We start from the raw sequence: 27,975 nt of genomic DNA, 5'->3' as shown, positions 1-27,975 counted from the left end.
CGACATCGCCAATCTCATCACCAACACCATCAACCTCATCATCATCAACACTCACACCAGACCTTGGTGTCATCATAACATTGATATTGATCGTGCCGAGCTACCCCTGAACGGAGTGTCCACAGAGGTCAGCCGAAACCTACGATAGTATATACAACAAACGCCACCTGCTGTCACTGCACAACTTGATAGTCACCGAGTATCTCGAGACAATAGCTGTCGCACAGTTTGATAGTCACCGAGTATCTCGACAGACCGACCTGGGTTTCAGGCGCGAGACCCCTGACAGGATGCACCAGAAGTGGATGCAACAGCAGCCAGGGGGTTGGTGGGTTTGATCAAGTCAAGAATAGGAGGCAAACCATGGCCATGAGCACTGTGATCATACAGCTCGCTGCCACAAATATCCATGGGTATGTCAGCTGGGCCATTTGAAGGCATGTCAGGCTCATCATTGCTGGTGAAGTCGAGACTGGGAGTTGTGATAAGTGCTGTGGGATCAGCATTGAATCGGCCATTCATCATCTCATGCATCCTTTCAAACCAAGCATACTTTGTTGACAGGGCAATGCAAGATACATAGGACTGTTTAAAATTGAAAGTATGAATCAGCATCCAAGCATACTATTGCAAGCAATGAAGATCACCAAAACTTACCAGGTTGGATGCATCCATGTCCTCCAGCAGTGTACCAGCTCCAGTGAGTGAAAGCTTCTTCTTCTCCCTGTAGTATGTCTCTAGCAGCCACCTCAGCTTGGACTTGATGCAATTGGGATCGACAGATGCACCTGGGAAAATCATCTTGGAGATATCCCGAAAAATGGGATGTTTGCAAAGTTTGAGGGCTGGATTGCTCTCAGCCAATTCTCGAGATGGCAGCAGAGTGTGCTGGTAGGAGTTGTTGTTGTAGAGGATTGTGACAAGGTGAAGAACATTGGCACCTGACCATGTCAAGTTCTTCTTGCCTGTGGCAGATCTAGAGGCTCAAGTTGGACAGGAAGTGTGGATGTCAGGAGCACTTGTAGAACCAGATTGAGACAGCACAGGCATGCTTTCAGTCTGAGTTGCAGAGCTTGTAGGTGTAGTGGACTGGCATAACAACTCTGCAGAGATGTCACCAGAATCATCAGTGGAGGAGGTCATGTTGAATGAGTGCAAGGAAGAGGGAGTGAGCAAAAGTGCAATGAGAGTGAGGAAAGGAGAGAAGATGTGGAGTGATAAAAAAACCGCATTTTTGCAAATGCACCTCCTGAGCTGCGTTTTTGAAAATGCGGTTTTTTGTTTTCCCTTTGCAGAGCTTATGTAAGCTTTTGCGTTTTTTTGAAAAATATGCTCTTGAAAAAACCCGGGTTTTAAAAAATGCAAAAACTTTGATACCCCCTTGTGTATATTTGTTTCTGTCTATAACTAGCAGTGACATCGTACTTAGACTCTCCCCGATCGCCAGTATCGGGACCCAAACTTCAACATCTTTCGCAGTGGCGCCGCTACACCTCGAACTCTAGCCAAGTAGCCGCCGTAAGGACGTCTTCACTTGGGCTTCGCGAGGCCAAACTCAGACTCAGCTTACCAGGCTTGTTCTCGACAATGTCGTTTGCCACACTAGAGCCGATTCATGCTTGGAGAAGAGCTGCTTGTCTTGGTGATTCCTCTCTCCATGTTGGACGACTTTCTTTGCTCGCTGATGAGAAGAGCTAGGTGGCTGCTATTCGCCTTGCAGTGCTCCATAAAGGCAATACATCAAAGCAACTTAAGTCTCTGATTGGCAGCATCTTGAGCTTGCCAAGCGCTCACAAACTGCAGTCGCTATCCGGACGAAGCTCTACGGTCCAGTATACTGGCTCGTCGTTCTCCACTTCAACTACACCCTCCTTGTCGAAGAGGTAATTTGATGTCGACAGAAATCCACCCAATGTCGTCGAGTTTCCTTCCAGATTCCATTGCAAACCTTTGGTCGTCACTTTAGCACCATCATCGCCCACACCAAGAGGTAGGATACCGCATGTCTCTCCCATCACCTCTCTTGCCATCTTCAGCGTGTGCTTCCCCTTGGGCAGCAACCAGGCTACACTGCCATCGCCAATAGCAAACGTGCGTGGTCGCTTTCTCAGCCTGTCGCCTCGCTCGTTGCTTGCATCCGGATCCACCATGCCGCCCAAATCCTTCGTACCGGGCGCTAGCTGCCATAACACATGCAGAGTGTGTACGCTTTGATCCAAACGCCCTGCAAGACCGCCAAAGATAATGACTGTATTCTCGACGCCGTCTGCTGCTGTATCCTCCTGGTCTTGGATCTCTTGGATTGTCTTTTGTAGGTCTGTGGCGTACTGCGATGGTCGGACGTGCACTCCTACGCCTTTTGATTCGAAAAAGCTCTGCGTCTCTGGTCGGATAGAATCCAAGTCGCCCAAGATGGCGTTTGGCAAGGACACAGAGGAAGCCCCGCTCTGACTTTCGAATGCTGTCGCGCCGAAGGTGTCGAGCAGTCGGTTGGCTGCGCCGTCCGCACACAGTCGCAGAGAGGCAGAATCCCACAACCGTCGAAAGTGGCCCACCTGCCGCCTGTCGATTGGTGAGTTGAGCAACACCATGGCGTATCGCGGTGCATTGGCTCGCAACGATGGCACGAGGAAAGACGAAGGATCCCAAACGTTGATTTTCTCGTCGCTTACTGTGCCTTGCTCGTTATGCTTCCTCTTCAGACTGTTGCCGTTGTCACTTTGTGCTACTACTGCCTCCCATGGCCTTGCATACACATTCCCATCACCGCTTTTTGCTACCCCTTCAACCTCCTCTGGCCGAGCAGGAACCTCAAAGTGGAACCCATCGAATGCTGAGTACGTCTGGAATTGTGTCCCTTGCCTCTTGATGGCTTGCTGCCAAGCTTGATAGGCCTGTACTTCGAACTCCTTCATGATGAACGCTTTTCGCTCCGGATCGCCCAGCTTTCGATCTCGCCCTGCCTGCTGACTGCCCTCCTGCACCTGTGTCGAGTCCCGGTTGATGCCTGCAGTGTCGAGAAGATGATGCGGCGGGCTTGGGTATTTAGTGGAGAAGTGGTTGAGGATGAGTCGTTTCGCATTCAGCAAAGCAGCGAACTGGCCTGCTACTTGGGGCACAGAGTGTCCACGCAGCTTCGCTTTCGCTGCTACATCTTGAAGCGTGTCAGCCTTGCCGTTCTTATTGAGATACGGTGGGAGAGCAATGTTGGTGCTCTCATGGACCAAGACGTCGGATCCGTAAGCGAGGGCAGGCAGGCCGTATCCGGCGTGGAGTTGCGCTTCAGAGAAGCCGCCAGTACCGTCGCTTGTGTCGCCCATGAGGGTGACTTTGCGACCAGGCAGGCTCAGTGGTGGAGGATGCAAGACGGTTCCATCTGGCAGTTGAACTGAGCGACGTTTTGTTGTGAGCGTCGATAGGAGCGATAGCGGGTGTCGGATCCCTCTTTGCTCTTGGAGCGCTCTCGCATTTCGCTTCAACGCTTCAGCTATACTGGGATCAAGTGGTGGCGCTCTGGCTTCCTCTTCGAATACATATGCGAGCGTCGGACATCGATGTGAGATAGGAGCTGCGCTGACACGCACGCTTGGACCATGTGAAGAGGTCTTGAGCTCGAGGAAGTTGGGCCAGCTATATGATCGGGAGTCCATATCAAGGTCACGTCCAGTAGCTACTTCTCCGTCGTGCAAAGGTAGATCGGGGACCATCCGCTGAGGCTGATCACTGAGCGCATGGGCTGCACCATCTGGCAGCTGACTGGTCGACGGCCACACAAACTCGTGCACGACATACTTGCCACTGAGCTGCGAGTAGCACAGAGACAATGTGGTCCGTATCAAGGCTCTCAGACCTGGCGGTCCGTAGATCTCTACTCGTGGTGCTGCGCTATCTGCGGGAGGAGAAGCGCCGGATGGGCCCATCATCGACATCAGTAATGGAACCAGACCAAGAACATGGTCGGCGTGAAGATGGGTGATGAGAATGGTTTTGAGATTTGCAAGACGCTCATCGGCACCGACGTAGCGGGATCTGAATTGGCGCTGTGTGCCTTCACCGCAGTCGACCATGACGGTGTGGTTGTCCAACTTGAAGAGTAAGGAAGAGTAATTCCTAGTCGGGTTGGGCATGGACGAAGTGCCCAGGAACTTGATCGACATTCGCGGTGCCACCATGGTGTATAGTGGGGCCCGCTTAACCGTAGCGAGCTCTTTGATATGCTCGCGTCTAGCAGAAGGAGGAGACAGTGTCGAAGGTGCTGATGCTTGAGGTGAAGAGAGAAAGGTGATGGCAAGCACACACGACCTTCTTGATGCAAGATTGAGCCTCACAAATTCCAAAATTGGCCGACAAGCTTTGAAATGCGTCACGTGGTCACTCATGAAGGCGTGCGCGTCTGGCCGCCTCTCTTCACAACATCATCCTGACCAAAAGCCAGGAGCCTGGTTCGGTGTTATTTTTAGTTTGTTCGTGTTAGGTCTATACAATTTCGGTTTTGTTTTGTGCGATTGAGTGTCCAGGCGGGATTGCCAAAAAAAAAAAAAAAAAAAAAAAAAATCCAAAAAAAAGTTAAAGTCATTTGTCAGTAGTTGGAGTTGAGGCATTTTGTTGATGATGATAGTAAGAGGGAGAGAGCGAGAGAGCGAGGAGAGAGAAGGAGTCTATATATATACAAAAGAAGAGCGGCAGAGAGCCGCATTGACTGCGGAACATAACAAAGCATTTGTCTTGAGTAGGTTGTGACACATGTGGTCTGTGCTCAGATGCTCAGGCCTTTTACTCGGCCGTAAGCATTACCTTCACTGTCTCTACGCTTTGTGTAGCTTTATCTACTTCAACTCCCCCCCTCAACAGTATATGTACCCTGTTCATTATGCTGTTGTTTCAAGGTGTGACCTCCGTTCTTCAACACTGTCACATAGCTCGGGGACCCCGTTTCGTACACTGCTGCCGGTATTTGCAGGTGTAGCCCAGATCTTGCTTGCTGCATTGCCTGTTTCCCAATGGGCTTTGTGAGTATGTCTGCCAAGTTTCTTGTGGTGTCTATGTACTTGATCTGCACCCTTCCCTCTTGGACGTTGTTACAGATGAAGTGATACTTGGTGTCAATGTGCTTAAGCTTCCAGTGCTGTGCTGGGTCCTTACTAACCTTTATGCAACCAGTGTTGTCCGAGTAGACCGTCGGTGTGCCTGTGGCAATGCCAATTGAGCATAGCAGCTGCTTGAGGAAGAGCACCTCACGTGTTGCTTCCGTGGCTGCAATGAACTCTGCCTCGACAGTGGACAATGACACGCATTTTTGTGTCACTGACTTCCAGGCTACTGGGTTCCCATACACTAATGCCACTGACCCCGATGTACTCCTTCTCTGTATGGTGGCATTGCTCGCCCAGTTTGCATCGCTGTGCACGACCAGTGGCTCTTGCGACTCACTTGCCCTATAAACCAATCCAACCTGCCTTGTGCTTTCGAGGTAGCGTAAGACCCTTTGTGCTGCCTGATAATGCTCCTGTGATGGTTCACGCATGTGCCTAGCGAGAACACCCATGGTAAGGCTAAGGTCGGGCCGGGTGCTGTTGGCAACCCAGAGCAGCTTGCCAACAATCACCGGATACTCCTTCTGTTGTGCTGCACTTGCAACAAGGGTTCCCTCCGGTATGCTCTGCATTGGAACCATGGTTGGCTTTGTATGTTTGTCCAGGTGCTTTGCCAGCACTTGGTCAATGTACCCTGACTGACCAATCGTCATGGTGTGCATCGCACGGTCTCGACTGATTTTGATGCCCAGGAAGTGAGAGACCTCACCGCTATCTTCCATCTTCCATCTCTGACCAATCTGCTTCTTAACCTTTAGGACCGTTTCCAGCCGTGGTGCTATGACTAATGTATCATCGACGTAGATGACCACAATGGCCATATCTTTACCCTGTCCCTTGGTGTAGATGCAGGGAGTGCACTCTACCTGGAAGAATCCCATGCATCGCAAAGACCTGTCGAACTCCTGATTCCATTCTCGCCCAGACTGCTTTAGGCCATATAGACCCTTGACTACCTTGTACACCTTGCCGGGTGCTACTCCTGATCCTTCTGGCAGCTTCATGTAGATTGCTTCCTTTAACATGGAGTTCAAGTAAGCCATAGTGATGTCCAGAGCATGCACCTCCCAGTTGTTCTGCACCGCTAGTGCTAAGATGGCTCTGATTGCTCCGAGGGGTGCTACTGGAGAGAAGGTTTCTTGGTAGTCGATCCCCTCTCTCTGTGTGAAGCCCCTTGCAACCAGTCGCACCTTGTGCTTAACAGGTACACCATCAGCGTCAAGCTTCAGCTGAAGCACAACCTTAGAGTCCACAAGTGGTACTCCTGGTGGTTGGTGCACCACCTCCCAAGTCCCCATTGCCTCGAGTCCTTCTAGCTCCTTTCGTATTGCCTCCTTCCAGAGCTGGGCGTCCTCACCATTCATTGCTTCCCCAAGCGTTGGGTCCAGGTTCAGTATTGCTGTGTTGGCAGCGCCTACTGTGCTGTCTACGGCTGGTAGGAGATCCTCCACTGCGGCCTCTGATTTGGTCTCCTCCTCCACTATGGCTGGTGTGACACCCTCCTCCTTGACCTCTGCAGTCACCATGGGCCTGACTGCCTCCTGTTGGCGATCACTCCATCCTTTGTCCTCATGGAACATTGCTGAGTTGCTCCATTGAATTGACGCAGGCTGGTCTGGGTTGCAAAACTTCCATGCTTTGTGTCCGTCGTCATACCCAATCATGATGGCTGGCTTTGCTCTAGCCCCATACTTGCCTTGCTGGTCCTTCTGTTGAACATGAACCCATGCCAAGCATCCGAAGACTCGCAGCTGCTGGGCCAGCTTGTGCACGGTGGTTCCATAAAAGGCCTTGTGGGGGATGGTCTTGGTGGCTGACAGGGTAAGGTTCATCACGTGTGCTGCTGCTGTGATTGCATATGGCCACAACTCTCTGGGGCAAGCTCGACCAATCAGCATCGAGTGCATCTTTTCTTGGACCGACCTGATTGCTCTCTCCGCCCGTCCATTTTGGATGCTGATCCCTGGGACACTCTTTTGCCACTTGAAACCCTCTTGAGTTTGCCAGTCTTCGGCTGCTATGCTGCACCATTCTCCTCCATTGTCGCTGCGGAGTGTTTTGAGTTTCCTGTCCATTGCCCATTCCATCCTGGCTATCCACCTCCTCAGCACCGTGAGTGCGGCACTCTTGGTGCAGAGTGGTTCCATGTAGATCAGAGAGGAGAAGTCGTCCACAGCAACTAGTGCGTAGTGGTAGTTGGCATGTCCTTTGAAATCTGTCATCAGGTCTACGTGTACCAGCTCTAATGGTGCCTCCATTCTTTCCGACTCTGATTGGCCCATCTGTGCTCAAGTCTGTTTTCCTTGGCTGCACGTGTTACAGTGCTTCGACTCATGTTCCATTTCCTCATCGGTACCTAGGTAATGAGCCCGGATTTGTCTTGTTTTGTCTCATCCTGGGTGTCCGAACCTCTCATGCCATAGGTAGCTGTCTCGATGCTTCATGTCCTTATTGCCCTCTGGGGCATTATCTAGTTTTCCTGTGTTCTGGTTGTCCTCTGGGACGTCGTCGAGTGTCTCTTCCAACTCCAGGGCTAGTGCCTTTCCCTGTACTTCGAACCGCCCTTTTCTTCTGTTCCTCTTGTATTGTATTTGTGTGCTGTCATTTTGCTTAATGATGGTTCCAAACTCATCGAAAGTTACCCATGCACCATTCTCGATCAAGCCTTGTACTGATAATAAATTAGAATTAAGTTTCAGCATGTAGAGCACATCCAATAGCTGAATGGTTACATTGCCAACCCGAAGGGAGGCATCTCCTATGGCCTTCACTTGAAGCCTTTCATTTCCAGCCATACAGATCTGACTGTCCTTGCATGTCGAGGTGAGCAGCATTCTTTCATCGTTCACCATGTGATGCATCGCACCCGAATCGACGATCCAGGTGTCCGATGTTGGTTGCTCATCCCCGCCAATCGCTAGGAGGGTGCACCCGAGTTCCTACCGACTCGCTTCTTGTGCTGGATTGGTGGTGGGTCCATCCCTACTCGGTGCGGGGTTATTGTTGGTGTTCGTGCAGTTCCGAGCAATGTGATTAGGTCCTCCACAAGCGTAGCACTTTGGGGGGGCCGAGGGGTTGTGAGGATCGCGCCTGCCCCTGGGTCCTTGCTCCACCTGGTTGGTGCTCCCCTGTTCCGTGCTTGTGGCAACCCTTGCTGCTCCTCTAATACAGCCAGTGACCTCACCATCCTGCTGTTTCTTGGCGAGTGCGTGGTAGGCTTCATCATACTTACAGTCTGGTCTGGCCATCTTCAGTGCGTCGACAGCGTTGGCATAGAACCAATCTTGGGCCATGCAGCAATAGAGAGTTGATTTCTTGAGGTCCTCGTCGAAATGCTTTCCCAGGTGTGCCGCATCATTCCAGATCGAATTGAGTTCCTTGCCTAGCCTGACAATGTCTCGATTGTGCAAGCGCACTGTGTGAATACGATCCTGCAGTCCTGCTCACTTTACAGCGTCGTTCAGTGTTAGTGCCTTCTTGAGTTTGGCATAGAGTGTGCTACTGAGCTGGACTTCTTCATCCGCTCCCCTGATGGTGTAGGTGTCGATATGGCTGTCTGGACTGTTGTCACAGCAGGCGTGGATGAGGCCCACGAGGGCTTTATCCAAGTCTTCGTCGTATTCCTCATTTCCAGGCACCACCGTGCCATACAGTATCTCCTTCTCATTATGTACTCTTTGGAGGCAGTTGATGAAGGTAGGTTCCCAAGTGTGCCAGTTGCTGTCGCTGAGCTTTTTGATGTGCACAATGGCACTCGACACCTCCTTGGGGATCTTCTCAGTCTCCCTGCATGGGGTCTGGTTGCTAATGCTGATGAGGCCCATAGCTCGCATGATCGCTTCCTTGGCCATTAGTGCTGGGTTCGCCAGCTGGAGGATCCTGACTACCTGCATGAGCCATCCTTCCTCCTGTCCGTTGCCTGTGGTTGTTTGATCATCATCGCCCCTTCCCGTCTGTCCAGCTCTTGTCAATGGTGGCATTGCGTTGAGTTTCAGACTCTTAATCAGTTAAAGTCATTTGTCAGTAGTTGGAGTTGAGGCGTTTTGTTGATGATGATAGTAAGAGGGAGAGAGCGAGAGAGCGAGGAGAGAGAAGGAGTCTATATATATACAAAAGAAGAGCGGCAGAGAGCCGCATTGACTGCGGAACATAACAAAGCATTTGTCTTGAGTAGGTTGTGACACATGTGGTCTGTGCTCAGATGCTCAGGCCTTTTACTCGGCCGTAAGCATTACCTTCACTGTCTCTACGCTTTGTGTAGCTTTATCTACTTCAACTAAAAATCCAAAAAAATCCAAAAAAATCCAAAAAAAATAATCGCGGCGACAGAAAGGACCGTCTCCTCCCACCCGCAACTTGAACGCATTATGAACACATCTTGACAAGTCAGAGCAGGCAGCAGGCATATCTACATGGATTGGTGGAGTAGACACAAAGTCACAGTGAATCGTACGGACAGGGCTAAGGTCGTTGGCATAGGTAAGATGTGACAAGGATAAATTGCCAAAAAAAAAACAAAACTAAGGTACTGGGTACAAATACAGAAAGAGGTATCAAAGGGGTAGCTTACAAAGGTAGGATCAACATGGTAGCAGAAAGAGACGGTAAGGCGGCGACGCGAGCAGATATCAGAAGGCCTTGAGACGTAGGATCGACATACGCGCAGCTTCATCGCCCTCCACGACGAACAGCGTCGCGTGCTTCGAGACGTTCCTTCTCGACCTGTGCCCTGAGCGCCGCGCGCATCTTCTTGACGAAAGTGTAGAATTTACGTGTCGAGTTGAGCTCCTGTAGCAAGGAGCCTTGCAAGCTAGCATCGAGTTTCGGCGAGAGGGAAGTGAGCTTGTACTTGCTGCTGCTGACATCGATGGTGAAGTGGCACTCCTGCGACCAGTCATCTGCGTTCATGAGGTTGTAGATGAACTTGAGCTGATCGCCGACTTTGGTGGGTTGGATTGAGCATCCTGTCTTGGACTCCAACAGACGCAGTTCGGGCCCGTTCTTGTTGATCTGCTCCTTCAATTTCTCCCTCTGCAACTCCTTGGCTTGCTTCTTTTTTTCCAGATTCTGCCTGAGCTCAGCGATCTCTGCTTGCAGCTCGTTGCATCGTTGTGTTACGGATGCCTTTTGCGACTGTAAGGCCTGCTGCCTGGACCGAAGGCTGGCGTCCTGCTCCCTTTCTCGAGCAATCGTCTCCCACAAGTCGCCCTGACTTGCTTTGGCATCCTCGATCTCCCGGTCGAGTGTGCTGAGTTGGTTGCGATGCTCCATGCGATTGGCATCAAACTCTGCCTTATCGTCGTTGATGTTCGAGATGGCATTCTCGGTATAGGCTCGGAAGCGTGTGGAAAAGGTCTTTACTGCCGAGACGATGCTGGAAAAGTCGAAGACGGTGTTGTTGTCCAGATCAGCGTAGACCTTGCGCATCTCTGCATTCGATGGAGCTCCCGTTCCGAATGGTCTTCGTGGTGTCGCAAGGACCGAGGGGCGTGGTGCGGTCGCCATTGTGTAGGGGTGTGCAAATTTGTGTGCGTATAGGAGAAAGGTGCAAGGATTCTCGAGTGTCTATGGATCTGCTTGTTTCCGCGAGCCTGATTGCTATGAGGGTGGTGCACTTTGTAGATACTGAGAATAGGATGATGGTAGTCGTGATTATCAACTGCGATGAGGATCGCCTTGAAAAGTGTTGATCTGTAGTCGCGTGAGTCGAATGCATCTGAGCAGTCTCGCTATTCTGCCATTTCCTGCCACCAAAAAAAAAAAAAAAAAAAAAAAAAAAAAAAAAACACAAAAAACACAAAAAACACAAAAAACAAAATCAAATGGCTCTCAGCACGTGACCGCGTCGCGCCGCCAAATATGAAAGTGACACTTTGCCTCTCCTTGTGCGACGGTATATATGACTTTTGTTCACAGGTGGCTTCACCTGCTTCTGATGTTGCTTCGAGACATGTAATTTCCTCTCTTGCCCTGCGAAAAGCGAGCTGCAAGCTGCACGCTTGCCGCCTCGGCTTGTGTTGAAGAGAGCTGCTCCGTGTCAAAGTGCGAGTTGATAATGCCAGACCTGTTCCTCTAAAAATGTAAGTTAGACTACATCACGGCATCCTTCTTCTTTCCCTTCCTAACACGTGCTTCTGCTTGCCACTACCTCGATCAGACAACATCCCACGCCAGCCATGGCACCAGTTCAAGGTTTGGATGCGAGCGCTTCGGTGCCTTCGCCGCTTACAGCCTCGAAGAAGGAAAACAGCTACTCACAGCTCGCTCTCGTCACTGAGCAGGTCAAGCCGACCAAGCACCATCACGATCTTTCGCGCATCAACGAGTCTTGCAACGATTCGCAGCCTGATCCAAAGGGCAGTTGGAGGAGCTGGAGGCGCGGAGAAGGTTTACAGCCATGGGAGAACGAGATCGTTGGAAGCACTGAGGTGCAACGTAAGGCAAATGTAGCCCAACTCTACTTCCTCAACTACTACTTTGATAACCTCCGCTACCTCGCCGATCGCAAGGCTAGACATGCCCGTTTCCAAGAGTCGACACGATCTCGCGGGCTGCTTGCAGAGACTGAGGACGCCGCTCCTACACCAGAGTATCTCAGAGAGCGCAGCTCATACTTTGGTCGCGAACGCGCTTTGCTGCGCAAGAGGAGGACCAAGCTGCGCGTCAACCAATTCCACATCATCAGCCAGGTCGGAGCAGGTGGTTATGGCGAGGTCTTCCTTGCAAGAAAGCGCGACACAGGCGAGATCTGCGCGCTGAAGAGGCTCAAGAAGCGCATTCTGGTCAAGATGGATGAAGTGCGTCACGTGCTGACGGAGAGGGACATTCTCACAGCGACCAAGACGCCTTGGCTCGTCGCTCTTCTGTATGCTTTCCAAGACCCTGACCACGTCTTCCTGGCGATGGAATACGTGCCCGGTGGAGACTTCCGCACACTTCTTTGCAACAACGGCGCTCTGAAGGAAGAGTACGCAAGATTCTACATGGCCGAGATGATCGTTTCGGTCAACGAGCTTCACCGTCTGGGCTACATTCACCGTGATCTGAAGCCAGAAAACTTCTTGGTCGATTCCTCAGGTCACGTCAAGCTGACCGATTTTGGACTTGCTTCCGGAGCGCTCAATCCTGGCAAGATCGAATCGATGAAGGCCAAGCTGGAAGCAGTCAAGGAGAGTGACTTTGTCTACCGAACACCTGCTGAGCGTGGCTCCATGTTCAAGAAGATGATCCAGCACACACAACACCGCGCCAACTCGATTGTCGGTAGTCCAGACTACATTGCACCGGAGATGTTGCGCGGACGAGAGTATAGCTTTGGCGTCGACTACTGGAGTTTGGGATGCATCTTGTACGAGTTCCTGTGCGGTTTCCCACCTTTCAGCGGCAGCAATGCAGAGGAAACGTTTGCTAACCTCAAGAACTGGCAAAAGGTGCTCCAGCGTCCGGTCTACGACACTGCCGAGAACATGCAGTTCAACCTGAGCGACACAGCATGGGATGCTATCACCAAGCTCGTCGACACACCCGAACGCCGTTACAGCAGCCTGGAAGCAGTACAGGCACACGCCTTCTTCCGCTCCTTGGATCTTGGAGGTCTGCGTGAGCTCAAGGCACCTTTCATTCCCGAGTTGGAGAGCGAGGAGGACACGGGCTACTTTGACAATTTTGATGACCCTGCGGATATGGCGCGATACAAGGATGTGCACGAGAAACAGAAGAATGTCGAGGCTGTTCGAGAAGGTGGCGCTGGAGCAGGTGGACGAGCCTTGTGGGCTGGCTTCACCTTCAAGAACAACAAGATAGGTGCCAATGCGCAGTCGCTAAACGCGTCGTCTAGCATCGATGCTGCCGACGTTTTCTCGACTATGTTCTGATGGTCATAGGCAACAGCAGCAACGATGGCCGCTTGCTCTTGCACTTTGGACGATGGCCTGATCAGCACATCTCGCGCCACTCTATGACTCTTTCTTACACCACCTTGACGACCTTTCACGACTCCTGTGTTTGCTATACCCATCCTCACTGTGCATTGTCGGCATCTTGATACTGCTTCATTGGCAAAGTCGGCATGTAATCCTCTTGCTTAACTTGCCATGAAAGACTGTATGCTCTTCTTTTCTGCAATATCGGCGATTGACCATCTGCTTACGGTTTGCAAATCGGATGGGCCACCTCCCCGATCCCGAATCCCGAATCCCGTTTTAGTTGCCAGATCTCTGAACGCTTTTCTTTGCGGAAGCTGACTCGAGTGAAAGCATTGATTGATTGAATGATTGATTGCGGATGCCCGATCTCCGAGACTCCTGAGTGCAGGCACATGAGCACATTACTTAGCCGCTGCCGTAGACACCCACGAGAGACCGCGTTCATTGCCCACTCGTCTTGTGAAATGAGAATTGAATTCGATCGAGTCTTTGGACCCTTTCGTCGGCCAAAAAGAAAGAGTCACGCTCGTCTGCTTAATTAACTTTGTATCGACACCTTCTGTTTCTTCTGCTCCTTCTGCTCCTGCTCCTGCTCCTGCTCCTGCTCCTGCTCCTGCTATTTCTCCTATTTCTGCTATTTCTCTTTCTCACGATCCTTTGCTCTTGTTCTCTCATCTTCTGCTATTGTCACACTTCGGTTCGGCAGCCTTTCACGATCGGAACATCCGCTCTGAGAGTCAATTTGACTTTCTGCTGACTCACATCTTTCGGATCGATCCGATTAGACGTCAGCGTGGCTCGTGTCTTGGTCGCTGCTCATCTCCTCACCTCTTGATCTCGACGGCGTCTGTTCCAGCTACAACGATTCGCCACCCTGGTCTTGGTCCGCGTCGCTACAAGCAGCTGCTCCGCTGTTACCCCCCCCACCTCATCCACGCCAGCTCAATCAACCACACACATGACGGCTACATCGAGGCGCTATCGTTCCTAGCGCTCTTCTGCGCCGAAGTACATCCTAGAGGTCATGCCGTTGAGTCATCGCGCTGCCGCGCGGAGCGCAGACTCATATTCGCAGTCAGGCGCTCCCAGCTCACGCCGCACCAATGGTCATAACTCGGAGATAGCGAGCTCCTCACGATTGACCCCTTCTCGCCAGAAACCCCGCCGCAAGCCTGACTCCAAAAGTCACAATGGCTCTGGGCGAGCCACGCTTGGCGATCTTCTCTCGCCTGCAACCATCAATAAGTCTGCGAGAGCAGCAAGGCCGGTCATCGAGTTGCTTGACAGCAGTGACAGCGAACCATCATCTCCAAGCAAACAGCATTATCGACAGGACACGGATGAACTTGATCTGGACGATGTTGTCACGCCAGAGCTGCCACCTGCAGACGCTTCCGCGCCTACTTTACCAGAATCCTTTGATCACCTTCCAGGCACCCCACAGATGCTAACGATGCAGGCTGTCATCCATGATTCACCTGACGAGGAGGATGCCGAGATGCAATTGCACTTGGCTCCCTCCGAGTTGCCCGTCGCAACGCCAGAACCACCGCCAGATCCTCTGGCGAACCAGCGGCCGATTTTCGATCCCAAGGAGCTAGAGATGCAACCTCTCTATGATGAACTCAAAGCTCTGCTCGACACAGGCCAGCAGAGCGACTCGGGCGATGATGATGAGGACTACGAGGAGCGCCGTCAGCGCAAACTGCGAGCCAATGCGGCCCTTCTGGATCAACTCGGTCTCTCGGCAACAGGCACCAAAACAAAAGTCGATGAACTGCCCGTGCAAGATGTTGAGGATCAAGATGACCACCAAGCCAACGACCAGCCCACCCAAACGCTCGATACACCGAGCAGAGGCCGAGGTCGGCCAAAGAAGCATACTCGCGACGACTCTGTTCGCCCATTCAACGAGGCCGCCGACAAAAAGAACAAGTATAATCGTAAAGTCAAGTTCGCCGACGATGGCACCACTAAATCTGCACCAAACCCCGGTCAAGTCTTCGACCTGGCTTACGTCGACCTTCCAACCTTACGTGATCGAGCTCGAAACGACTATATCTTTGTCAGAGACGTGCCAGACATTCGACCAGAGGACCTCATGACATGGAGTGAGGACGAAGAGGAGGCAGAAGAAGACCAAGTGCAAGTGCTAGACGACGATGATGATATCTTCAGAGGTTATGACTCCCTGGGCCGCCTCAAGACTAAGCGCAAGAAGCGCCAGCCCGACGTGCTTCCCGACGGCACTGTAATGACATCCTGCCACCAGTGCCGACGAAAGACACCTAGCCGCAAGGTGCGATGCGTTCGCTTTCGCCAAGGCGTGGAATGTGGCCTCATGTACTGCCAACGATGCATCGAAGCTCGTTACGGTATGGACTTCAACGCCGATGATCCCAAGTTCCACTGTCCTCGATGCCTGGGTTACTGCAGCTGTTCCGTCTGTCTACGACGCTCCGGGTTTGGCGATCTCGTGCACAAGGGCAAAGAACGCCGTTTGGCTTTCACAGGTGAGCTCCGAAAGCTCGCTTCTCAAGATCAGGATGGCTTAGAGAGTCTGCAGGGTCGGATTGGTGCCATCCTTGCTGAAACGGCCGCTTTGCAAATGGATGAGCCCTCGCCAAACCCATGTAAAAGCAATGGTAGATCGGTCAAGAGAAAATCCAAAGATCCCGACGCTGTTGCTTTCGGCCCTCCAAAACGCCGAGGCAGACCTCCTAAGAAGCACCACCCGGCCGAAGAGATGCTGAGACTCAATCTCTCAGACGAGGTGGCCGAGGGTCAAGTCTTGAGCTCGCTCGACGAATACGCTCTTGGTCAGCTCGCCGTGGCTCGCCGTGTACTCAAGCTGGTGGCGGCCAAACGGACTGCTATGCCGAGACGCAGACGGAGACGGAGACTCGTGCTCAAACTCAAGATACCCGCACGGGCCCCGTCTTGCACGCAAGCACCAGCGGCGCTCGCCTCAGCGGTCAGAGAGGCGAGAAGGATGCCCAACTACCACGACATGGAAAAGGACGTTTGGGTGCGTGGCGCAGCGGACTACAGCACGTCAGAATCGGAGCTGGAGGAGCTTCAAGAAGATGGCACAGACGATGGAGATGCCCAGGATGATGGAGCTGATGCAGTATTCGAAGAGGGTCGCACTCAGGTGTTTGCAGCCTCGATGCTGCAACAGACAGACCACAGTGTCAGCTCGAGGGCCAGTCGTGACAGTTCACCGCTCACCAGCTTGGACGATGAAAAGAGCAGCTCTTCTGACCCCTCGTCGCCTTACGGTGAGGACAAGGATGTATCCTTGCAGACTGACGAGGCAGAAGAAGCCGAGAGCTCTACGGAAAACCGCCTGTCAAGCGCCATGTTTTCATCGACATCACTGGCCATGTCGCAAGACCTGCGGCAGTTGGCACTCGCAGTCATGCAAGGACATGATGAGTCGACAAAGGGGCTGCACGCCAACCATCTGCGATTGCAGCTTGAAGAGCCTCCGTCATTTGCAACGTCGTCTAGTTCCGAAGCTGGACAGCCGGGCACACTGATGGATGCAGAAACGCTAGCAGCAACGCCAGTCCTGTTTGCTGCCGATGCAACTTACACAGACACTTGATCTGCCATCTTGCCCTTCAGGGCGACCAAAGATGGTCACGCTCTGTGCGCCTTTGCCACCTTTCAACCGAGAGTTGTTGGAGGCAAGAAAGAATATCTGCTAGCATCGCCTGATCCTCTTTTCAATCAAGTAGAAAAGCGCGCTTGGATCGGGCTTTGGCTTGGACCAAGGGAACAATAGGCACACAGCACTCTGTCAGCGTAATTTGATTGTATACTAATATGAGACTGTGGATTTATGGTTTATTCGACAAGTTGCTTGAGAGGAAGAAACATTTGTGATTGAGCGTATCGAATGTACATCCAAGCTGAATGATCTGGGCATTTAGATGCTACAAAGCATTAAAGCGGATAGACAGGATCTACTTGAAGCCAAGGAAGGACTTGAGGGGCTCCCAACCGAGGTTCAACTGGAGGTACGAAAGCGAGAGCGAAGCAAAGTGAGCATTCCAATCAGGGTGAGTGCTTATAGGGCCAAAGCCGTGTCTACACAAGCTTCGGGATATTGTATGGCTGTACTTACGTTGTAGAGGCCGGCGGTGAGGGTAACGACAATGGTGGTAAGAGTGCCGATGGAACGACCGGCAGCTGCGCTGTTTTCAGCCTGGATACCGAGATTGGCGTGAGCGACACGAGCGGCAAAGAGGGTAGTGTATGCAGCGTGAACGAGCCAAGTGGGGGCACCGTTAAGTTCAGCGAGGAAGATAAGGAAAAAGGCAAACGGAGCAGATTCTGCAAAGTTACCATGCGCACGAACGGCACGCTGGAGTTTGGCAATGTCTGCGGCACTGTTGACCTTTTTTTCACCAGGACCGGAGACTTTGTCCGAATCGCTGGAACCAAGGTAGATGTTGGTGTTGAGACGGTTGGCAATGACGTTGGAGGAAAGATAGGAGTAGTAGCCTGCGAAGAGGGCCGAGTGTGCCAAAGAGGCCTATTTGTCGTTCGAGTTGGGAGAGTGGAAAAAATGACGAGGGGACAAGATACTCGTCAGCAGGCGCCATGGGGGGAGAGTGGTGAGAACAGGCTGGTGAGGAACAGGAGCGATATGACTTACGGGGCTGAGGACGAAAAGAGGCATATTGACTATGTTGCTAGATTGAAGGTTTCCAGATGTTGAGCTTCAGATAGAATGATGGTAGCAAGTTGACAAGATTCGAGATGATGGTGAGTAAACTTGTGACACTCCGCAACCTGACGGGGGGGGGCAAATCACAGCTGAAACGGCGTTGGAATCTGCTTCTCTTCTAAGAAAAGGCAACGCGCTCACCAACAGTTGCTCCTTTTCCCAGCGATGATCGAGCCATACTGCGATTGATTTTCTCTCTCTCTGCCGCGCTGAAAAAGCCAAAGAGGTGGAAGGGTGGAGAGTGGAGGCTTCGACCGCGAATGCACGGGCCACCCTGTGTAATAACACGTACGAGAAAGCTCCTGTGTGCCAAGAATTAAAATTGAATCGCGCCTTTCTTTTGGAAATTGTGAGATTTCTCAAGCCGCGTTTAGGCGGTGCGGATGTCCAACGCCGACACAGACACTCTCACGGTCAAATTGATTTTCCTCGAATAAATGTAAATGCCAGCCAGCGTTTCGAGCCCAAAAAAGGCTTGACCTTCAGAAGGGAAAAGGGAAAAGGGAAAAGGGAAAAGGAAAAAGGGAAAAGGCGAGAAAGGGCGACTGAGAGTGAGCAACTAGTTGAAGTAGATGAAGCCGCACAAAGCGTAGAGACTGCGGAGAAAGTGTTTACGGCCGAGTAAAAGGCTTGCGCAAAAGGGGCTCAGCAGTGCATGCATGCATGCATTCCGAGTGTGCGTGAGTGGCGAAAACTTGAAGATACTTGACTCGCATTTGTATTTAGAACTATCATCAACAAACAAGAGAACTTCAACTGGCTCCCAACATGGGGCTTGAACCCACGACATTCAACACATCAAGAGTCTGATGCTTAGCACAATGCCACCATCAACAAGAGCAGGGCAGACCAGAAGGGATGAGAGAGATGATGATCAAGCAGCCATGGCTGCAGGCAATGGTCAAGAGGAGGGTTGGCTCACACAGGTAGTCAGAATCCTACAGTTAGCAAACCCAACACTGACAGTGGAGGAAGCGATCATACAGGCAATGGGTCTCATCAGCCTTAGCAATCAGGCCCCATGAGGGGAGGTGGAGAAGATTCCCAAGGACATCTCAAGTTCCATTGCACATATCAAGAAACTTAGTGATAGCAACTGGCACACCTGGGAGCCCACCTTCATCAACTGCCTGCAACAAGTACACAATGCAAAGGAGATTCTGTATGGTGACATAGCACCTGGAAGTGAGGAATATGATGAGGACTTGGACAAGGCCCTGGTAGGTCTCATTCACACTTGCTGTGATCACAGCCCAGAAAGCCACATTGACGCATACACTGTCAGGGGGGCGGATGAGGAAATCCAACTTGGTAGTATGCTTTACACTAAGCTTAAGAAGGCACTAACATTTAATGACATGGTAAAGCAAGCAGGCCTGCAGGACCACATCCATACCATATGTCTGTACAATCAGGATGTCATCAAGCTGGGCAAGGAACTTGACTCCATCTGGAACGATGCAGCACATCTTGGGAAGCATTTTGATGAGGATCTAAAGAAATCCATGCTCTACTGCTGCACAGCTCAAGACTGGTTCTATGCCAACTCAGTTGATGCACTCAAGACAGCTAAACCAGATTGTAAGTATGATGAAGCCTATCATGCATTAGCAAAGAAACAGCAGGATGGTGAGATCTCTGGCCATATCAGAGGGGCAGCTAGGGTCACTGTGAGTGTGGAACAGGGGGACAACAACCAGGTGGAGCAGGGACCAAGAGGCAGGCACAATCCCCACAACCCCTCAGCCCCTCTGAGATGCTATGTGTGTGGAGGACTGAACCATATTGCCTGCAATTGCATGAACAACAACATGAACAACAATAATCCCACACCAAGCATGGGCGAACCTGCTGCCCATATAGCACAAGAAGCGAGTCACTAGGAACTTGGGTGCACCTTCCTAGCAATCGATGGGGATGAGTGATCAGCATGTGACACCTGGATCATTGATTCAGGTGCAACTCATCATATGGTAAATGATGAGAGGATGCTGCTCACCTCAATGAGCAAGGTTGGCCAGATCAGTACAGCAGGGGATGAAAGGCTTCAGGTGAAGGCCATTGGAGACACCTCCCTTTGGGTCGGCGATGCTACCATTCAACTATTGGATGTGCTCTATGTGCCAAAACTCAATGCTAATTTATTGTCTGTACAAGGCTTGATCGAGAACAGTGCATGGATAATCTTTGATGAGTTCAGGACCACCATAAAGCAAAATGATGGTACCCAAGTACATTACAGGAGGAACAGGAGAAAGGGCCAGTTCAAAGTACAAGGACAGGCACTGGCCCTAGAGCTGGAGGAGGCACTAAATGATGTCCCAGAGGATGACCAGAACACAGGAAGACAAGACAATGTCCCAGAGGACAATAGGAACACAGGAGACTGGGACAGCTACCTCTGGCACAAGAGGTTTGGACACCTGGGACAAGATAAGACAAGGCAGATCTGGGTGCACTACCTCGGTACTGATGAGAGGATGAAGCACAAATTGAAGCATTGCAATGCATGCAGTCAAGGGAAACAGACCCAAGCACAGATGAGCCAATCAGAGTTGAAAAGAGTGGGGGCACCACTAGGGCTAGTACACATAGATTTGATGACAGATTTCAAGGGCCATGCCAACTACCACTATGCACTAGTTGCTGTGGATGACTTCTCCTCCCTAATCTACATGGAACTGCTCTGCACTAAGGGTGCTGCACTCATGGCGCTGAGAAGGTGGATCACCAGGATGGAATGAGCAACAGACAGGAAACTCAAAACGCTCTGCAGTGACAATGGAGGAGAGTGGTGCAGCTTGGGAGCTGAAGACTGGCAAACTCAGGAGGGTTTCAAGTGGCAAAAGAGCATCCTGGGGATCAGTGTCCAAAATGGACAGGCAGAGAGAGCAATCAGATTGGTCCAAGAAAAGATGCACTCAATGCTCATTGGTCAAGCTTGCCCCAGAGAGTTATGGCTGTATGCAATCACAGCAGCAGCACACATGATGAACCTCACCCTGTCAGCCACCAAGACCATCCCTCACAAGGCCTTTTATGGAACCACCACACACAAGCTGGCCCAACAGCTGCAAGTCTTTGGATGCTTAGCATGGGTCCATGTTCAATGGAAGGACCAGCAAAGCAAGTATGGGGCTAGAGCAAAGCCAGCCATCATGATTGGGTATGACGACAAGCACAAAGCATGGAAGTTTTGCAATCCAGACCAGCCCACGTCAATCCAATGGAGCAACTTGTCAGGGGTCTCGCGCCAGAAACCCAGGTCGGTCTGTCGAGATACTCAGTGACTATCGAGTTGTGCAACAGCTATTGTCTTGGTGTTGGTCTCGACAAGCTAGTCATTTGGTGACTATCAAGTTGTGCAATGACAGCAGGTGGCATTCATTGTATATACTATTGTAGGTTTCGGCTGACCTCTGTGGACACTCCATTCAGGGGTAGCTCAGCATGATCAATATCAATGCATAGATTATGATGACACCAAGGTCTGGTGTGAGTGTTGATGATGATGAGGTTGATGGTGTTGGTGATAAGGTTGGTGGCATCAACACGAGTGTCCAGTGTGTTGACTGATGCTTGAGGTGATCCCCAGACTGCAAAGGACTACTGCCTTTGGTTCTATCTTGATCCAGACTGCTAACCTGCTATGGGGCGCCTTCAGATGTCAGGTAGTGGTGATACAACACACACACTACGATGAGGAGCAACCTTGATAGATTGCTGCTATGCTGACTGAAACTAATATATACTTATGCTGAAGTGATAACTAGTTATGATGGTTGTGTAGAGTGGATGAGGATCCACTCGACCTTTGATGATGAGAAAGCATGGTTATATACCTCTTCACAGTGTTGCCAATGACACTGCTCCTGCTCTCTCTCCAGAGAGTACCTTCTTCATCGAGTACTGTTCAGGGGGCCTCTCCTGCTTGCTTGGCACCCCTGTGCCTCTTGAGCTGTGTCGACTCCTTCGACACTGCTCCTCCTCCTTGCTATCCTGCTTGTTTGGCACCCTTGTGCCTCCTGAGTGGTGTCGACTCCTTCGACACTGCTCCTCCTCCTCAGGACCTGGTGTCGACTCCTTTGACACTGCTCCTCCTCCTCATGACCTGGTGTCGACTCCTTTGACACTGCTCCTTCTCCTTTGATCAGTGACAGTTCCTTTGGCTCTTGTCTCTCGAGCCCCTGAGTGGTAACCATCTGCATGCTCCTTGAGCTTGGTCCTCTTCGTGGCTGTGCCTGCTCCTTGAGCTTGGTCCTCCTCGTGGCTGTGCTTGGCCCTCCTTTGCATGTGAGTCCATAGGAGTCCATGGTCTCCATGGAGACTGCACTACGACCATGCTCTCTACTGGTCTCGACTAGATCTTCGATACCTGTGCTCCTTCCATATAAACCTGTGACCCCCCTGCTTCTTGAGCATCCAGGCCCATGACATATGGCTTACTTGAACTCCACGTTAAAGGAAGCAATCTACATGAAGCCACCAGAAGGATCAGGAGTAGCTCCTGGCCAGGTGTACAAGGTAGTCAAGGGTTTATATGGCCTAAAGCAGTCTGGGCAAGAATGGAACCAGGAGTTCAACAGGTCTTTGTGATGCATGGGATTCTTCCAGGTAGAGTGTGCTCCCTGCATCTACACCAAGGGACAGGGTGAAGATATGGCCATTGTGGTCATCTATGTCAATGATACATTAGTCATAGCACCATGGTGGGAAACGGTCCTAAAGGTTAAGAAGCAGATTGGCCAGAGATGGACAATGGAAGATAGTGGTGAGGTCTCTCACTTCCTTGGCATCAAAATCAGTCAAGACCATGTGATGCACACCATGACAATTAGTCAGTCAGGGTACATTGACCAAGTGCTGGCAAAGCACCTGGACAAATGTACAAAGCCAACCATGGTTCCAATGCAGAGCATACTGGAGGCAACCATTGTCACAAGCACAGCACAACAGAAGGAGTATCTGGTGATCATTGGCAAGCTGCTCTGGGTTGCCAACAGCACCTGGCCTGACCTTAGCCTCACTGTGGGAGTTCTCACTAGACACATGCACAAACCATCACAGGAGCATTATCAGGCAGCACAATGGGTCTTACACTACCTCAAAAGCACAAAGGAGGTTGGATTGGTTTATAGGGCAAATGAGTTGCAAGAGCCACTGGTCATGCATGGTGATGCAAACTGGATGAGTGATGCCACCATACAGAGAAGGAGTACATCAGGGTCAGTGGCATTAGTGTATGGGAACCTGGTAGCCTGGAAGTCAGTGATGCAAAAATGTGTATCATTGTCTGCTGTCAAGGCAGAGTTTGTTGCAGCCACAGAAGCAACACATGAGGTGCTCTTCCTCAAGCAGTTGCTATGCTCAATTGGCATTGCCACAGGCACCCTGACAGTCTACTCAGACAACACTGGTTGCATACAGGTTAGTAAGGACCCAGCACAGCACTGGAAGCTTAAGCACACTGACACCAAGTATCACTTCATCTGTAACAATGTCCAAGAGGGAAGGGTGCAGATCAAGTACATGGACACCACAAGAAACTTGGCAGACATACTCACAAAGCCCATTGGGAGACAAGCAATGCAGCAAGCAAGATCTGGGCTACACCTGCAAATACTGGCAGTGGCATACAAAATGGGGTCCCCAAGCTATGTGGCAGTATTGAAGAACAGAGGTCACATCCTGAAACAACAGCATAATGAACAGGGTACATATGCTGTTGAGGGGGGGAGTTGAAGTAGATGAAGCTGCACAAAGCATAGAGACTGCAGAGAAAGTGTTTATGGCTGAGTAAAAGGCTTGTGCAAAAGGGGCTCAGCAGCACATGTGTATGTGCATTCCAAGCATGCGCGAGTGGCGAAAACTTGAAGATACTTGACTCGCATTTGTATTTAGAACTATCATCAACGAACAAGAGAACTTCAACTCAACTGAGGCTGGGCAACTGCTCTCCCCGGCCAACTAAAAAGAATGGCTGTGCACTGTCTCTCACTCAGATTGGCGTAGAATAACACATACCAACACGCATCTCCACCTTGCTTTCCGACACCACCATCACCCCTCACCCCTCACCCCTCACCTCTTTCGCAGAAATCGCCTCGAACGGATAGACAATGTCTGCTCAGAACGACAGCCGCTACGACCCCTACATCCCTTCGGGAAACGCTAGCTCCGATCCTTCGGGCGGTGGAGCCAACTTGTCCAACTCCAAAACCGCGCGTATCCACTCCGAGATTGACAACACCATCTCGATCATGCGCGACAATATCAACAAGGGTGGGTCTTGGCTTTGAGCAATGTCTCTTTTTTTAAAAATATGTGATTGCGAACCCCTGACTCTTTTCTTTGATACTACTATCTTTTAATCCATGCTCCATTCATGGCAATCCTCCATTCACCGCAATCCTCTAACGACAGTCAACGAGCGTGGCGAAAACCTTAACAGCCTTCAAGACAAGACCGGTAGGTTGCGATCTACGATTGGAGCTCCGGCCATGCGCTGGCCAAGCTAGTAATGCAACCGAGTCAGTAATGCTGACACGCTTTCTCCACTTATCCATTCTTCCCATGCATGATCTACAGACAACCTCGCCGTCTCCGCCCAGGGCTTCCGACGAGGCGCCAACCGTGTCCGCAAGCAGATGTGGTGGAAGGACATGAAGATGCGAAGTGAGTCGCAACCACAGTCAACCATGCTAGACCGTTTAGCGATCAGTCAGGATAGGCATGCTCATCCCAATCGTATTATATTCTTGTGCTCCTCTTTCACCTCTCAAACGCAAACGTGCACCATTGCCAACAGTCATCATTGGTAGTAAGTATCGAAATTGCAGCCGAGACAAGCTCTGCTGACAAGTTCAGAAGATAGCCCTAATGCCATTCTCGAACGTTTTCTACGCCCTTCTTGCTGCCCATGACATCCAACTTAGTCGGTATCCTCATCTTGCTCTGCGTTATCATCAGTGAGTATTGGCCGAACCGCAACGTGACCAGCCGGCGGTATATTGTCAGCAAGACCACACTGCCAGATTCACTGACTCTTTTCTCTCTTTTACACACTCTCTTGCTATCCTTATTGCAGTCCCCATCGTTGTCAAGCACTAAACGACCTTCCTTCAACCTTGGGCCGATCCTCGCTTGGTCCTTATGATATGGTCTCCATCACGTCGGCTACTTGCGCCTGTACAATACCCCTTTTTTTGACGACTATATGTTTGCAAAGCAGTCCTTTATGATCCAACATATATAGCCGCACCAAGTCCGAACAGCGCCAGCTCATTCACATGCCGTCACCGCCTGGACTCACAGCAGTCTCGCAAAGGGATGGTGTAGGCAGACGCAACGGATACTGTCAGTCAAGGTGTTGTTCGCAGTTCCGAATCCCGAGTGAAATTTCAAAGTTGCAAGCTTCCTTACCCTATGATGGACTGCAGATTACGTAATGCAGCAGCTTTTCAAAGATTTCGTCGGTTCGGAAAGACTCAACTGCGATCTTGCAACGTCGACTCTTCTTAGAGATTGTCTACGCCCTCGCCTTTTACCTTGTCCATCTACAGCATTGCTGCGGCTTACTCACAATGATCGCAAGCTCATCAAGAAGTCTGCTGCCAGGCTCTAGCCGCTCCAGGCTGGCTGATGTCGCCTCTTCAACCGTCAAGCTCGCCCGTACTGGCCCCTTGCACCGAACTCTTGCTTCTGTCGCCAAGAACTCGTCCAAACCACCCACCGGTATCCTCCTCATGAATATGGGTGGTCCCTCCACATCTACCACCGAGGAGGTTGGTGACTTTCTCTCGCGTCTCTTTCACGATCGAGAGCTGATTCAGCTTCCTTTCCAATCTCGTCTTGCACCCCTCATCGCACGTAGAAGGACGCCCAAGATCGTCAACCAGTACGAAAAGATTGGCGGCGGCTCGCCCATCTTGCGTTGGACCCGCACACAGGGTAAGGCAATGACGGAGCTGCTTGACCAACTTCACCCGGAGACAGCGCCACACAAGGTCTACGTCGCTTTCCGATACGCACGACCTCTTACCCAAGAGGCACTCGACGAGATGGCTGACGACGGTGTTACTCGCGCTGTCGGCTTCACCCAGTACCCTCAGTACAGCTGCAGTACCACTGGTAGCAACCTCAATGAGCTCTACCGTGAGATTCAGAGGCGCAAGCAGCGTGGAGCGCCAGAAGGTGAGATCTCGTGGTCGCTTATTGACCGATGGCCGACCCACCCTTTGCTCGTCGAGGCTTTCACCAACCGCATTCAAGCTGTACTCGACACATACCCAGAGGAGAAGCGCAACAAGGTTCCCATCATGTTCAGTGCCCACTCGCTTCCCATGCAAATCGTCTCCGGTCGTGGTGATCCATACCCCGCCGAGGTTGCCGCTACCGTCGCTGCCGTCATGAGCCGATTGAAATGGAGCAACCCCTACCGAGTCACATGGCAGTCCCAAGTCGGTCCCGCTGCCTGGCTCGGACCTCAGACGAGCGACACCATCAAAGGCTGGGCCAAACAAGGTCACAAGGACGCCATCGTCGTCCCCATCGCCTTCACCAGTGACCACATCGAGACGCTCTACGAAATCGACATTGAGCTTCAGGAGGAGGCTCAAGAGCACGGTATCACTCTCAAACGTGCCGAATCGCTCAACGACGAACCCACCTTCATCCGCGCCATGGCTGAAATCTGCACTTGCCATCTATCGGCGCTCAATGGAACACCGAGCAAGATTGCCGACGAAAAGCGCGGCGAGGATGTTTGGAGCCAGGGTTACACAAGCAAGCAGATGCTTCTCAGATGTCCTGGTTGCGTCAACTCGATCTGCGCTGAGCAGAAGGCTTTCTTCGGTCGAACTTGACAGCAGTAGACAGGACCACACCTGTTTACTTTGACGATCTTCTCAGCACAATCATAACTCAGTCGTTTCCTTTCGTCTTGCAATGTCATCTGGCCCTTGAAATTATAATCATGAACCATGCCTGTGCAAATGCGTATGAGTGTGTGTGTGTGTGTGTGTGTGTGTGTGTGTGTGTGTGTGTGTATGTGTATGTGGAGCGAAAGCAGTGAGCGAGGTTCAGACAGTGTCATCGTCATAGACAAATCGACTATCCTTGGGTGAAAGCGGTGCACGTTTGACGTAGGCATCATTGTCTGGTGGTGTCTGAAGCTGTTTACAGCTTGCAAGCATGCTTTGTAGTGTGATGAGCACCGAGCTGACATTGAGTACGGGTGACCATTCGTTGCCTAGAATCGATGCGCAGATGTGGCCGTTACTGTAAACGTGTGGATGCTGTTCGTTGTTGAAAGCAAGGCGAACTTACTCGTGAGCAAAGGTATATATGCATCGTCGAATGCAGAAGGAGGGAAAGAGATAGAGAAAGAGCTTACAATCGGCGCTTTATAACCGTCAGTAACGATGAAGACCACTTCTGGGCTTTCCATGGGATACGAGTCGGTGAATCGAAAGCGCAAGGCAAACTTTTCCTTTTGATAGAGACTGTTACCGAGCACCTCTATTGAGAACTGCCATTCCTGCAAATCATCTGCCCTGATGATCGCACATCCTTCCGGCGTCCCTTGAAGCCTAAGGTCAGACCTAAGCAACAGCAAGCGCCACCACCATTCCAGAAAGTTGGTCAGCCAATCTCGACACCTGTACGCTTTCGCGTGCATAAGAAGGATGCAGTGCAAACCAACTTACAGCTCCTTTTGAAGACGCTTAGTGGCAATCCTCATCGTCTGTTACAGCGTCAGCGCAAGCGGTATGTTGAGCTTAGGTTTCTCTTGGACGAGATCGTGAGAAGATACTGAACAGAGTTGGCTTGTTGGGAGCCAAAAGCAAAGACGTCTGATTCATTAGACCGAGGTGGGAGTTGATGTCCAACATCGAGTCCGTGCACAGGCGGGCAAAGAAAGCAACACTGACACTCTCTCATGCATCTCAGCGCCGTGTGGAGGCTGAGCTGGTGGGTTGGTCCATCGGGCTGCCGATCGACACCGATCGAGATTTGCGGAATTTGAAGCTCCACTTTTCCACTTTTCCACTTTGCCACAAGCTTTTCAAGGTTAGCGTGGCTGAGTCGTGTGTTGCACTTTATACCAACCAGCCGAACAGGGTATGTGCTTTCTTCATGACCAACAGCATGCTTAAAGCGACCTTCAACTTGGGCACCGCAGATCTGCTAGCATTCACCAAGACATACCACGAGTCTG

The 27,975-nt window shown here is 51.3% G+C and overlaps 11 protein-coding genes across 11 annotated transcripts; 5 read left to right on the top strand and 6 right to left on the bottom strand.

The window, feature by feature from the left end:
- Nucleotides 1–1,790: 1,790 nt before the first annotated feature.
- UHO2_04186 (related to Ribonuclease Z / related to thiamine pyrophosphokinase 1) lies at nt 1,791–4,172 on the bottom strand (the record flags this gene model as incomplete). Its single annotated transcript, XM_041555859.1, has 1 exon — nt 1,791–4,172. The coding sequence occupies one exon, from the start codon at nt 4,170–4,172 to the stop codon at nt 1,791–1,793; it is 2,382 nt and encodes a 793-aa protein (XP_041411793.1).
- A 659-nt stretch (nt 4,173–4,831) lies between these two features.
- Nucleotides 4,832–7,375, bottom strand: UHO2_04185 (uncharacterized protein; the record flags this gene model as incomplete). The annotated part of the gene is made up of 1 exon (XM_041555858.1): nt 4,832–7,375. One exon carries the CDS (start codon nt 7,373–7,375, stop codon nt 4,832–4,834), a length of 2,544 nt encoding a protein of 847 aa, XP_041411792.1.
- Nucleotides 7,376–7,483: 108 nt separating this feature from the next.
- Nucleotides 7,484–9,073, bottom strand: UHO2_04184 (uncharacterized protein; the record flags this gene model as incomplete). The annotated part of the gene is made up of 3 exons (XM_041555857.1): nt 7,484–8,010; nt 8,041–8,480; nt 8,541–9,073. The coding sequence occupies 3 exons, from the start codon at nt 9,071–9,073 to the stop codon at nt 7,484–7,486; spliced, it is 1,500 nt and encodes a 499-aa protein (XP_041411791.1).
- Nucleotides 9,074–9,761: 688 nt separating this feature from the next.
- UHO2_04183 (uncharacterized protein) lies at nt 9,762–10,598 on the bottom strand (the record flags this gene model as incomplete). Its single annotated transcript, XM_041555856.1, has 1 exon — nt 9,762–10,598. One exon carries the CDS (start codon nt 10,596–10,598, stop codon nt 9,762–9,764), a length of 837 nt encoding a protein of 278 aa, XP_041411790.1.
- Nucleotides 10,599–11,269: 671 nt separating this feature from the next.
- Nucleotides 11,270–12,967, top strand: UHO2_04182 (putative protein kinase DBF2; the record flags this gene model as incomplete). The annotated part of the gene is made up of 1 exon (XM_041555855.1): nt 11,270–12,967. One exon carries the CDS (start codon nt 11,270–11,272, stop codon nt 12,965–12,967), a length of 1,698 nt encoding a protein of 565 aa, XP_041411789.1.
- A 1,075-nt stretch (nt 12,968–14,042) lies between these two features.
- UHO2_04181 (uncharacterized protein) lies at nt 14,043–16,628 on the top strand (the record flags this gene model as incomplete). Its single annotated transcript, XM_041555854.1, has 1 exon — nt 14,043–16,628. The coding sequence occupies one exon, from the start codon at nt 14,043–14,045 to the stop codon at nt 16,626–16,628; it is 2,586 nt and encodes an 861-aa protein (XP_041411788.1).
- Nucleotides 16,629–16,989: 361 nt separating this feature from the next.
- Nucleotides 16,990–17,708, bottom strand: UHO2_04180 (uncharacterized protein; the record flags this gene model as incomplete). The annotated part of the gene is made up of 3 exons (XM_041555853.1): nt 16,990–17,037; nt 17,151–17,561; nt 17,685–17,708. The coding sequence occupies 3 exons, from the start codon at nt 17,706–17,708 to the stop codon at nt 16,990–16,992; spliced, it is 483 nt and encodes a 160-aa protein (XP_041411787.1).
- An 869-nt stretch (nt 17,709–18,577) lies between these two features.
- On the top strand, nt 18,578–21,108 carry UHO2_04179 (uncharacterized protein; the record flags this gene model as incomplete). Its single annotated transcript, XM_041555852.1, has 6 exons — nt 18,578–18,656; nt 18,783–19,337; nt 19,368–19,631; nt 19,914–20,478; nt 20,533–20,922; nt 20,964–21,108. 6 exons carry the CDS (start codon nt 18,578–18,580, stop codon nt 21,106–21,108), a joined length of 1,998 nt encoding a protein of 665 aa, XP_041411786.1.
- A 2,767-nt stretch (nt 21,109–23,875) lies between these two features.
- On the top strand, nt 23,876–24,866 carry UHO2_04178 (uncharacterized protein; the record flags this gene model as incomplete). Its single annotated transcript, XM_041555851.1, has 5 exons — nt 23,876–24,038; nt 24,180–24,224; nt 24,345–24,431; nt 24,680–24,724; nt 24,844–24,866. 5 exons carry the CDS (start codon nt 23,876–23,878, stop codon nt 24,864–24,866), a joined length of 363 nt encoding a protein of 120 aa, XP_041411785.1.
- A 473-nt stretch (nt 24,867–25,339) lies between these two features.
- UHO2_04177 (uncharacterized protein) lies at nt 25,340–26,620 on the top strand (the record flags this gene model as incomplete). The annotated part of the gene is made up of 1 exon (XM_041555850.1): nt 25,340–26,620. One exon carries the CDS (start codon nt 25,340–25,342, stop codon nt 26,618–26,620), a length of 1,281 nt encoding a protein of 426 aa, XP_041411784.1.
- A 216-nt stretch (nt 26,621–26,836) lies between these two features.
- On the bottom strand, nt 26,837–27,498 carry UHO2_04176 (uncharacterized protein; the record flags this gene model as incomplete). The annotated part of the gene is made up of 3 exons (XM_041555849.1): nt 26,837–27,052; nt 27,151–27,358; nt 27,464–27,498. The coding sequence occupies 3 exons, from the start codon at nt 27,496–27,498 to the stop codon at nt 26,837–26,839; spliced, it is 459 nt and encodes a 152-aa protein (XP_041411783.1).
- Nucleotides 27,499–27,975: the final 477 nt, after the last annotated feature.

This window comes from Ustilago hordei (assembly GCF_900519145.1).
Source record: "Ustilago hordei strain Uho2 genome assembly, contig: UHO2_contig_08, whole genome shotgun sequence".
In the NCBI taxonomy this organism is placed as follows: Eukaryota; Fungi; Basidiomycota; class Ustilaginomycetes; order Ustilaginales; family Ustilaginaceae; genus Ustilago; species Ustilago hordei.
The sequence above is the reverse complement of the archived record's forward strand: the minus strand, read 5'-3'. Positions and strand labels throughout refer to the sequence as shown.